The sequence below is a fragment of the Ambystoma mexicanum genome, chromosome 13 (assembly GCF_040938575.1).
Source record: "Ambystoma mexicanum isolate Mex_15411 chromosome 13, UKY_AmexF1_1, whole genome shotgun sequence".
In the NCBI taxonomy this organism is placed as follows: domain Eukaryota; kingdom Metazoa; phylum Chordata; class Amphibia; order Caudata; family Ambystomatidae; genus Ambystoma; species Ambystoma mexicanum.
The window spans coordinates 356,151,996-356,164,674 of NC_090938.1; the positions used below are offsets into that span (position 1 = coordinate 356,151,996).

Here is a 12,679-nt window from a genome sequence, read left to right on the forward strand (position 1 = left end):
AGGAAGTGGAAGCTATTGAGCAAATGGCCTCAGGGGGTTCTCCAGATGCCCTGCAGGCCCCGTTGGGCCTGTGCACAAAGAAGAAGTGCACCCCTCCGAAATGGCCGACTGCCTGGAAACACTTGTGTATAGGCACGTTATAAATGTCATATCATATCATATCATATCATCAAGGCATTCCGACCTGCAGGCAATGAAATGCCTGCCTTTGCCACGCTACAATTGGCCAAAAATGGATTCAACTGAATTTCCTGCAGGGAGGTCCCTACAAGTAACCCCTGTCTTGCCCTATCATGCCGTGGATGCCGCTGCAGCTGTCACATGCCCAGACATCACAAAACACAAAACTCTGAGCTTCACCGCTCATGGAACCCCCTTTGCAGCTCCTGCGCCAATCAGCATCCCTCTACTGGCACCGACATTGATGTGCCTCACCTGCACATCAGTTATCCCCACTCCTAGAACTTGCCCCTTCCTCCCACCAGCACGCCCGTTCCTGTACTACTATCATCTGCAACCGGTTGTGCTCTCCAACTGCCAAAAGCCTTGCCCGGCTTAAACTGTTCCCTTCTGCTGAACAGGCACCCTTAAAAGTGCCTCCCTTCCCCCAAACGTGAGAAGTCCCAAAAGCTGCTGCCACATAGCAAACAGAACGCATTAGAACCACATACTCTACACATGGCCCGCCCACATTGCCCAGTGATGTACCCTCAGACCTCTTACAACTATGATGGCGGCAGATAATCCTACACATGCCCCTCCATGGTCCCACAGCCTCATAAACTACCACCAAACCACTGCACAGTGCCAAGATGAAAGCCCAAAAACAGCATATAAAAGCCCACCCCACTGGTGACTACTCTGCTTTAGCCAAAAATGCACCGAGTGGAAACACTTTTTCCAGCAAGAGACCCTACCACTTGTCCTACCCCTCTCAGCCCCCAGCTACTAATGCAAGAAATGGCAGCCTCAAACAGTGCATCAGCAACACACCAGGCCTTAACACCAAAGGCGTAGCACCTGCCCGTCTCTACCTGGCTACTGTCAATGATGAAGCCTACAGTCGTACCTACTACCCTTATTATGTTACACACCCTCGACATACAGTAGTGAGAAATGATCGCCTGGGTGATCCCACTGCCAACACCCCCAGACCTTGGTAAAAAAGGATAAGCACCCATGGGGGCCACATAGCAGCCAAGCCCACCACCACACCCAACGTTGGCTTCCACAAGCCCATTAGTAGTAATGAACACTACCAGCAGCAAAGCTCAAACCTTTCTATCCGGCAAAAGGCTACCACTACCTGCCCTAATAGCCACCAGATGGCACAAACCCCGGACACCAGAACCAAGGCCTCTTCTAACAAAAAAAACAGGACTCTCGCATACCACCACAACAATGTGCTCTGGTCAATGCCAGATCTTTCCCTGCCCACGCCGTTGATATGAATGATATCATCCCTTTACTGAACCTTGACATCCTAGTTGTCACAGAAACCTGGCTGCATGCAGCATCAGGCCCAGCCCTCCTATAGCTGTCCCCTCAGGCTCTACAATCTTCTAATGTGACAGGCTTAACGCCGGAAGTGGAGGATTTGCACTAATAGCAAGGGACTATTAGAGTATTCAGCACCACCTTAATGATAACTGCGATATGCTCTGAGTCAAAATGACCATCTCAGACTCAGACACCATGACTGTCCACAACATCTATTGCCCCCCAGGGCCAGCAACTACATTCGAGGAGGACCACCTACACACCTTGGCCGAACACATCAAGCCTGCTTCCAAAACCATACTCCTAGGTGACTTGAATCCAGTATACAACGACTCTTCTGACTCTGTATCCATATCAGTAGCCAACTAACTTAGTGATCTAGGATTTTTACACTGTGTCAGCACCCCGACACATTACAAAGGTTGTATCCTAGATTGGATTGCAGACCTCAGCTTCCAGGTCGTTGTCTCAAACTATAGCCATGTCTGTGGTCTGATCACCACATAATGGCATTGAGAGTGTGTCCAGCTGAGTGGGTAGGACCAGAGGGGAGAATGGACAGGGAGAGCAAGGCACAGTGGTCACAGAAGAGAGTGGATGCTGTGATTGAGGAGTTAAGGTGGATATTGAAGTCACCCAGGAAAAGGAGTTTAGAGGTGGATGAGAGGAGAGAGGTAGAAGAAATCAGACCATTCAGAGAGGAGCAGGGTGGTAGAGCCAGGTGGCCTCTAGATAGTGGCAATGGTCAGGGAGGAAGTGGGAGTGATGACCAGTTTGCAAACCAGGCTCTCGAAGGAAGAGTAAGTCTCCGTGGGTATGAGGGAAGAAGGGACACAATCAGGGAAGATCAGGGCAACCCCACCACCAGTGCGGTTAGGGCGTGTCATGGAGATGATCTTATAGCCATCAGGGAGAAGCAAGTCAAAAGCAGTGACTGAGCTGGCACTGAACCACGTCTCTGTAAGGGTGAGAATATCAAGGTGAAGGAGGAGGCAGATGTCGGCAGTGTTTGATAGCAGAGCGAGCATTAAGCGTGGCTAGATGCAAGAGGTCACTGCCTTTAACGTTTTCCAAGGAGGGGTACAGGGCGTGGTACACCAGTCAGAGAAGGGGGGACAGAGAGAGTGGAGGAAGGAGTAGCAGGTGTGGGAAGGAAGTTGACAAAGGATGGCAAGCGCTGGTCAAAGAGGAGGAGGTTGGGTTGAGGACCCTCTTCCAAGATAGTGCCATTGTGATAGAAATTAATGAAATACCTGGATGATGAGAAGCCCGCCAAGAATACTTCCAGACTTTGTGAGAGAGGGAGGCTAGGTGATAGTATATCAGTTAGAAAAGATAGGGGAGATGGTGCATGCCATAGGGGTGGCGGAGTGTATGAGGAAGATAGAGGAGGGGCTGCACAGCACAGTGCAACTCACTAGGCGGCAAGTAGACAAAGGAAGAAATAAAACAGATGCAATAGGAACACTTTAGTACTGAAAATGGGGTTCAGAGATGTTAAAAAACACACCAGGATTCTAATTACACCAGAAGCACAGAATGCAATGCACAATGGGGTGCAGAGATGTTGAAAAACACACCAGGATTCTATTTACACCAGAGGCGCAGAATGCAATGCAGAATGGGGTGCAGAGATGTTAAAAAACACACCAGGATTCCAATTAAACCAGAAGCACAGAATGCAATGCAAAATGGGGTGCAGAGATGTTAAAAAACACACCAGGATTCTAATTACACCAGAAGCACAGAATGCAATGCAAAATGGGGTGCAGAGATGTTGAAAAACACACCAGGATTCTAATTACACCAGAAGCACAGGATGCAATGCAAAATGGGGTGCAGAGATGTTGAAAAACACACCAGGATTCTATTTACACCAGAGGCACAGGATGCAATGCAGAATGGGGTGCAGAGATGTTAAAAAACACACCAGAATTCCAATTAAACCAGAAGCACAGAATGCAATGCAAAATGGGGTGCAGAGATGTTAAAAAACACACCAGGATTCCAATTACACCCGAAGCACAGAATGCAATGCAAAATGGGGTGCAAAGATGTTGAAAAACACACCAGGATTCGATTTATGCCAGAGGCACAGAATGCAGTGCAAAATGGGGTGCAGAGATGTTGAAAACACACCAGGATTCGAATTACACCAGAAGCACAAAATGCAATGCAAAATGGGGTGCAGAGATGTTAAGAAACACACAAGGATTTGAAATCCAGCAGCAGCACAGAATGCATTGAAAGAAGGATTAATTAAGGCAAGGAAGGCAGAGTGGCATAGGCACACCTTAGTTCAACAGCTGTTTAGGTTAGTGGAAAAAGCAATATCAATGTCCAGCCATGACTCACAGGTATTCTTGAGGAGTGCACAAAGTTCCAGAGGCCCAAGTTTGTGGGGTAACGGGCTGCATGCCTGCTGGCTGCTCCATGAGCTGCTGCAGGGGTGCAAGGAGGATGGGCCCCTGCGAGCCCTCAAGGCCTGGACAGGATCAGACAGGGGCCTTAGAGTGGGCCTTTTGCGGGGGCCGCCGTTCGCCTACCGGCTCCTGCGATTGGTCCTCAAGAGGTCCCCGGCCGGCCAATGAGAGGAGCTGCTGGCCGGGCTGTTGGTGCACATTTATGTAACTGCTGTCGGCCATTGTTAAAGATGGTGGCCTGGCAGGGAATACAAGCCCAGCTGGGATAATACAGCGGTGTTGGTGTGGCAGGGCCATACGGCGGTGTTGGTGTGGCAGGGCCACCCAAAAATGCAAGGCAAAACAGCCAACGTATATGTTTTACATCAGTGCCCAACTGGACAGTTTAAATAAGGTTTGTTGAAGTTTTGCAAAAAAACAAACATAAACACTTTTGTTTTCTTTTTGAAATTCACCTACGCCTCTTCTGGGCTTAGCTGGTTGCCCTGATGTAGTGCTGGTCATGTAACGGCAGGACAAAGATGGGCCGCATGGAGCGGGGACCCACCAGCTGATGCTGGATCGCTGTGGGTGAAACGAAGAAGGAAGGAGCAGGCCAGGAAGGGCCTAGTGTGGGCCTTAGAGAGGGCCAGCGTTCACATGCCGGCTCCTGTGATTGATCCTCAAGAAGTCCCCAGCTGGCCAATCAGAGGAGCTGCTGGACGGGCAATTGGTGCACACCAGACTGCTCTGTGATACAGGAAATGGAGGGGACAGGAAGGAAAGATAGAGGCAGAGTAAAACAAGATGGTGGAACATTCCCCCAGCATTAAGTAGCTACCTCTGTCTACATTTACTACAAATCTAGACGATTGATATGAAGTACCACCCTTGTCTGTGAATCCCTTTTCAAACAGATGTTATAAGCGTTGGCCTCCACTTGGGCCATTCACTTCTCAATAGAATCAAAGGCTCTTTTGGTATGCAGCACCCTGGAATGAGGCTACTCCTTTTGTGAATGGGTGTGCTTAAATGCCGGTTCCCAGGACAGCTTCATGTGGCATACTGTCTTTCTGGGGAGGGTGTTACAACCCCTCACAAAGTAAGAAAAGAGGCAACTCCAAGGGCTACAGTCCTGCAGTCTTGCTGGGAGGAATACACATAACCCTTCCACAGCTAAACTGGGCCCACATGGCTGACAGATGTGTGATATCATATTGATGTCGCTTGAATAATTATAAGAGATGCTAGCCACAATACTTCAGGATCAGGTATGACTTATATGTAAAGTTTACTGTGCCACCAGGATAACATTCTCATAGGTATGTAGTTTTGGGACAGGGCTGCATATCTTAAATGCAGCCCCTGCGCTGCAGTGAGTTGACTGTCACAGCAGCTGTGAAATGGGCACCTGTGAACCCTGAGCCTGCTCTGTGCCACTGGCGAGCAGGTGCTGTAGATCAGGATACTGATGCAGCAGGGCACAGGTGTACACTATGCTTTTGGCATGGAGCTTATGAAATAGAGATCGGATTATCAGATTTCCATTCCTGTGATCAAATTACCCATACCAATGTTTTAGTTTAATACAAATCAATAAATCATGGGGTTCTACACCCTGGCCAGATGGCAACTTGTCACAACATTAGATTTATCTAACACATATCATCAGATTTAACTGTAGAAAATCTAGACGATTGACATGAAATACCACCCTTGTCTCTAAATCCTTTTCAAACAGATGTTATACAAGTTGGCCTCCACTTGGGCTGTTTTGCAACCGATGACAGAGGTGATATTTGAAGGAATTCACAAAATAATATGTTTCGTAGATGCTGTTGTTTTTGCTAAAAAGAAGGCTTTGTGTGACAGGGCTTTACCTCAAGTTCTAGGTATCCTTTAAAGGAGGAAATTACAATCAAGAAAGAAAAGTGTTACAGGTGCCCAGTCAAGGAAGGCATCATTTCCCATATAACCCACCACCACCTGTCCTTGAAACACGTCAGACCGTTCACTGAGACAGAGGTTGAGAAGAAAGCTGAGCCTATGGGTGAGCAGGAGGCTAAACCAAGGCCCCCTCTGGGAGATGACTGACTGAAGGCCATGTGCATGTCCTTCCAGGAGAGCAAAACAATAAGATGGAGTTCCCCCAGAAGCTCCACAAAGAAACGGCGAGAGATAGCAGCACGAGTGGACCGGGATTGAGGCGAGGGAGTACTCGCAGGTGGCATGTGACAGGCAGGTATCAGGCTGCTGCAGCTCTGTACTGCAATACCTCTTTCAGAACTCGATGGGCTCAATTATCAGATGTGGGGATCTAAGACTAATGCAGAAGATGCTCTTTTTGGAAATGTGCAGGTCACCTTATCCACAGAGGAGACTTGCCCATTTCCAGTGGGTTGTGCTGCAGCACAAATAATACGCTGGCCACGCCCCCTTGCATATATCAGTATTGGGGTGTGATCTTGACACACATGTATGACAGGCTCCCGGGACTCACTTACATGATGGGAGAACATTTTGCAATGTTGGGCGTCTAATACCATTTAATTGCATGAGGAGGGACAGTAATGACCCTGTCTTGCATTGTACATCCGCCTGTGTCTCCTTCGAACAGGCATACGTGCATGTCTTCATTTTCTGCACATTTTAAAGTGCATTCCATTTGTGAGTATGAGAGGCTCTTTAAAGTGCACAGACACCACACGCCCTAATTTGTGCAAAGGGGATCAGAAAGGGCATCTCAGTGTGCACTTGTAGGATGCACACATTCTGATTCCCTTTGTGAATTATGTGCAACTATTTTTGGCACCAATGAATGGGAGATGCTTTATCGGAATTAGTCTCTCTATGTCTAATATAGGAAACGAAAGCTTTCAGTGAAACCTCCATTTCTCCCAGCCCCCCACACCCATACAGGGATACACTTCTCTTTTGCTTCTTTTTCTGTCCGCTGTTCCATTTTGATTGATTGATTATTTATTATGCACTTATACACAAGTGTTTCATCAACTTTTCTATCGACTTGAAAAATGCGATGTAAACTTTACCTATTCATAAACCTCCTTAGATCTGACGAGTTTCATCCTCTAGACAGGCCTCGGGCTCAGAAAAGCTGCTCCACTTGTGAATACTCCACTAGTGATGTTTACCAGCGTGGCTGCGCCACACGTGTTTTATCAGTTGTCCAACTCTGCTCTTTATTCTTATCAAGGACTAGGGCCAAATGCTGTTCTCCCCCTATATTTAGTGCTTCCGGCCAATGGCTGTACCACACATGAAGTCTATTAGGAGTCAATTTAACAACATAGATATGATCCGGGTGTTCCCCCATCTCCCTATTATACAGCGCTTTACAAAATGATCGTCATGTCCCATTTGGCCTCCGCCACCAGTGCATTGTTGATGGCATGGGCTGGTTCCAGAAGAGACCCGAGAAAGCAGCTCTGTGCAGTCTCCAGCTTTGCTGTGTTTTCCTGGTCGCAAGTTTCAATTCTGCACCTAAACATAGCGACTCCAGTTCAGTTATTTCATAAGCTTGCAATCCCTCTCCGAAAAGCTGACCTCTAAATCCAATCGCTTCATGCTTGCACTGTCTGTTTTATTTCATACAAAATACAAATAATATAAATATAAAAATATTTAATAAGCAATAAAAAATATTCTATTATTGTTTTTCCTCCACCACATTAAGACCTAGCAATACTACCGCTCCTTGGTGTGCCTCTGGGTCCATCACTGTCCTCGGTAAATCGGACTCTCAGTGGAGCGGTGGTGCCAGCCGTCGCTGGAGCCATCAGCAGAATTCTCCCTGCAGTTCCTCTGGCTGGCAGTAGAGGGAGCAGTAGGCCTGTTGCTAGAGCTGTCAGTTTTTGCACTCAGGTCCGCTTCCCTTGTAGCTCTGTGGCTCCCGTGCACAGTAATAGACTCCGGTATCTTCTGTTTTCAGGCTGTTCATTTGCAGATTGAAACTGGAGCTGTCCGTGGAAGCCGTGACTCGCCCTTTTACAGCATCTGAAGTGTACTGAGGAGGGTTGCTGCCGGAATAATAACGAGCCACCCATTCCAGTCCCTTCCCCGGAGCCTGTCTGACCCAGTGCATCCAGTAGCTGTTAACATTAAAACCGGTGACTGTGCACTTTAGCTGCATAGACTCCCCCGGCTTCTTCACCTCTGAGCCGGACTGGGTCAGGACTATCTGTGAGCGGACACCTGCAAAACACCAAAAACAGTGACTTTACTGTCAGCATAAGACACTGAACCGAATCGCTGCCACCCAGGCAGGAGGTAAACTTACATGACAATCCCAGGATCAGAAGGGAGATTTGCAAAGGCAGTGACATGTCCCTCTGAAGAATGGGAAAGGGGTTCGTCGGTTATGCACGCTGTCTAATGAGATATAGCTCCCAAGAGTGGGAAAGAGATCTTTTTAACTAGCAGCAGCTCTCCCCTGCTTTGCATACTGCTATGAGCATGCAAAGGCTGCCCTAAAGCTAACAGACGTCTCAGGGCACCAATCACCAGTCTCAGAGATGCCAATAGCCACTGGCCATTAGGCTCCGCCTCTCAGCTGAGCACACTTTATATTCCATGGCCGCTGCGTATTCACTCCCCACAGAAATGTAGTAACAAGCACATGCTACCATGTACACCTCGTAAGAGTACCACAATCACTTGCACTGGTCCATGCAGTGGTCCACCCCGGCTTGTAAATCACTTCATCACCTGACAGTCCCTTCATTGGCTCCCAACGTAGCAAGGCCCTCAGTGCCTACGTGACTGAGCCCTCCCTGACGCCAAGCTCCTCCATCCCTGGCACCATCCAGGATGTTTAGATCACATTGGCTCCACCCTCCTGAGTAGCCATCCAATGATCAGTGGCAAATCCCTTCACATGGAGGGATCATCCTTCCGGAACTCTCTCCTCCCCTGACATGCGCATCCGACTCTCAATGTCTCCAAGGAGGCCTGAAGGTGCACATCTTCTGCATCACCTGTGGAGAAGACTAACCACCCCAGGAATCCCAACCCATCCAGCACTTTCCATGACAACATCAATCTCCCATCCTACTGGTCAGAAGCCTAAAACCCGCTTACCTCAGCCTGTCTTCCGTAGAAAGCATCAACCATCTCTGCCATTAAGGTGTTTAGTGTTAACATCCTAATGCATAGTCGTGCTTTTTCTGGTGGAGGCTGCTAAACGCAGAGCCCGCTGCTGGAATAGGGACGCCATCCTTCTTCCAGTTCTCCATAGTGCTCAGATTGTGCTACAATGCGACGTGCAGCGCTTCACAAAAATACTTAATGCATGAATATATTGTGTTACGTTGGAAACCTTCTTGTACAGTGCACAGTCACACCTGAAGGCACATAACTACCATCACAGAAACATACCTCACTCACTCACTCACAGGGCAAAACCATTGGGTAATTAGTCAGGTTATGAACCCTTAAGAAAACTGTTAAAAAGCCTGAGGATGTTGCAGTCTAGGTGCAGACTCTGCAATTTGCGGAACTCCAGGTAGGCTATGACTCTCATGGTACCAGTGGATATTGCTGGCTAGGGCTGATGGGAGTACTAGCCCAAAAATATGGGGAGCCAAAGATTACAGACCCCTGCATGTGGGCCAGGGGTGTTTTCATTCATATTATTAGGGGATTGGAACTGTGTGCTGTGGAATGTGCCCATGCAGCCTGGTAAAGCATTGCACCCTCAGGCAGCTTCGATAGCCTGGATGGGGTGAATACACATAATCATTTCATGGCTGAGATGTGCACAAAGGGCTGACACATTTGTGATACCAATTTGGCGTGGCTGTAATAATTATGAGAAATGCCATCCACCATACCATAACTCAGGTGTTTTAAATTTTATTGTGTATTTATTTTATTTATGTGCATTTAGCTATACGCTTTTTGAACAATGTGAAAAGAAAAGTACAAATACAAAGATATCACATACACTAATAGCAATACAATCACAACATTCAGAATTAGATGTAATCTATATAACTATTGCTAAAAACACATTTTGGTTTCATCTTTGTTACATAACCAAATTAAGTCAGTAAGAAGATTAAAATCACACCTGCTTACTCGACTGTTGCTTAAAGCTTAATTTTGATAATTTTGTCTGCAATTTACCAAACAAAAAAGGCTGCTGCTGTAATAACTACTGACTCAGCTGCATATATTGTGGACCAGAACTGATCAGAGTGAATGGTTATTTCTGATCCACAGAAGTCTCCATAGCCCTTCCAATAGTTCAGCTTCCGTTCAGTACATCTTGTGTCTTGCTGTCTCAAGATGTCATTTACACATCCTACACAATCGTGTTTCCTCTTCCAGCTGACTCCATGCTCCTGTGTATGCAAACACTGGCAGTATGTTTAAGCGTAATTATCAGATAAAACGCCGGAACCCCGAGCTGCAGAGCTTGGTCCGATATCCTCTATGGGTGCCTTCATATGAGCCTGCCTGGAGTACACCATGTATCGTTATTTTTTAATAAAGATGTCCGTATTTGTGATCTTGTCCCTCTCCCGGGAGTTGATTTTAAGCATTTTTTCAAAAATACCCAATTCAAGCGAAGTGGAGGCAAGTGGAGTTAATAGGAGGTCTCTTTCTTCTGGTGCTGCTACGTGGAATGCTTTGGAACGTTTGATTGCGGGACGCTTTTCCATCAAAAAGAAAAAGTGAAAAAGTCGGAGTTTTCCCTTTGAACTTTGAAGACGTGTGAGCCCTGGTGAGCCCCTCACCCCCTGCAAGGACTTCCTGTCTCCTACTAATACCGCACTTCCTCTGCGAAGCGTAGCCAAGTGGAGGCAAGTGGAGATTATAGGAGTTTGTCGGAAGTTGAGGAGGAGTGTGCCCCGGGTGCCAGAGATAGCAGTTCAACACCTCTGATGGTGGAGCAAATTAAAGTTCATGGCCCGCTGAGTACACGGACGCATCTGCAGGTAAGGAGAGGGGGGATGGGCTAGAATTGCCGGAGGGGAGTCCGTTAGGCACCGATTTTGATTGTGATCCGAGCCCACTATCAGTGTCAGCTATGCAACATATGGAGGTGGGAGAGGATAATCATATGAGGACGACTGACCGAGTTGCCGAGACCCCTTTGTACCTAGAGCTGGTTGGTGACCTCGATACCATTAATCCCCAGTTTACAAACCAGCGGGGACCTCACTTAGGTGAGGATGTTGGCCGAAAGGGGGATTTAGAAGTCTTTCCCCCTGAGGGTGTTTTGGAGGATCAGTCTACGTTGATTGGTGAAACTGATAGGAGTATCCGCCCACCAAATGTTTATGCCAATGGCGAACTGGCGAATAAATTGGCCAAATACCTCTTTGATCTTTCTCTGAAGATAGCGAGACAGAAAATATTAAGCCTATCTACAGTGAATGACTGCTTAAAGATGTTGGATAAATCACTGTTGAAAGCAGATAGGGAGGCGGAGCAACAAGCAAGTGCTGTAAGCAACCAGGGAGTGGCCATGAACTCAAGTAAGCTGGGAAACTTCTCTGGTGATTTGGAGGGTGGCGAGATGCAAGATTTTGAGAAGGATGGCTTGGTGGAAAACGCTCAGTTGATAGGTAAGGCCAATCATCCAGACAATGCAAAGAGTCTGTGTGTCTCACCTGGTTCTTTGCCTGATGTAAGGTCCATTGAGGAGATTGATGGAAATGACGCTTCGATGGAAGCTGATTATTCTATTTCATCATCCTCCTCGTCAATTTATATGCCAAGTCCGCCTTCTAAGAAAAGAAGTGGAAGACACAAGGATGATCATCAGATGTCAGCAGTGAATATGTCACATCTCCAACAATTGGTGATAGCTTCGATTTCTACATCACTAATCCCCTTTACAAAGTTGTATGAAAATTTGAACAGTTCCCTGCAGGATCAATCTGCCCTGATCACTACTCTGGTGAATAAAATACTGATCTTGGAATCACTGACCTTAAGAGTGGAGAAAAGGCTAGATAAAGAAGCAGAAGCCCCTGCCGCCTGGCAAGGCAAACTCTGTGATCTGGCACACCAGGAATGCTCAGATAAGTCTGCCATGATGGAAGCCCTCATATTGGATTGTCAATGGATGAGAATGAATATGAAAGGTGCAACCCAGAGAAACTGCTCACCAAAGAAAAAAAGGATAGACCCCGAGATCCCCACACAAGGGATGGCAACAAGTGTGCCTGCGGTCGACCTGACAGCTGGAGTTGATCCACAGCTAGGAAACCATTTGGACAAAAAAAATCTGTTTTCAGTTTTCAATAAGAAAAAAGATCGAAAACGGAGTCTTCATTATTAAATGGAGTAAATAACTCTCTGGGTGTTGATACCAGCAAAGGCCTGACAACTGATGCATTAAAAAAGGTCGCTCATCAGAAAATAAAAAAATAAAAAAATATGTCTGCCAAATCAAGAAGAAAAGTGAAAGGATCTAGGGCCTTTCTGAGGAACATTAGATCTCCTCCATTTATACTGCAAAACATTCCAGTCGCCAAAAAATCTAGAATTGAGCTTACGCTACTTAGAAAGGTCCGAATTCATCTCTGGGTCAAGAGATGAATTTGGAATAAAGGAGCGACCGTCATCGGTCGGTGAGTTGAGTTTGTTAGTCGAAGAATTGGAGAGAGCTGAAGAGGATTTGGATTGGAATAATTTGAGCAACTCGGAGTGCGAAAAGATGGAGGGTTTCATCTTAGAGACCACTCGGCCTGGGGTTAAAAATGACCCTATTCAGAAAGGCTCGAACTTCAGAGTGAACTTTAAAG

The 12,679-nt window shown here is 46.9% G+C and overlaps 1 gene segment (V, D, J or C); it reads right to left on the reverse strand.

Moving 5' to 3' along the window:
* Positions 1-7,767: 7,767 nt before the first annotated feature.
* Positions 7,768-8,245, reverse strand: LOC138520354 (Ig heavy chain V region 3-like). The segment is given in 2 exon segments: positions 7,768-8,114; positions 8,200-8,245. Coding segments are annotated over 2 exon segments (393 nt in total).
* Positions 8,246-12,679: the final 4,434 nt, after the last annotated feature.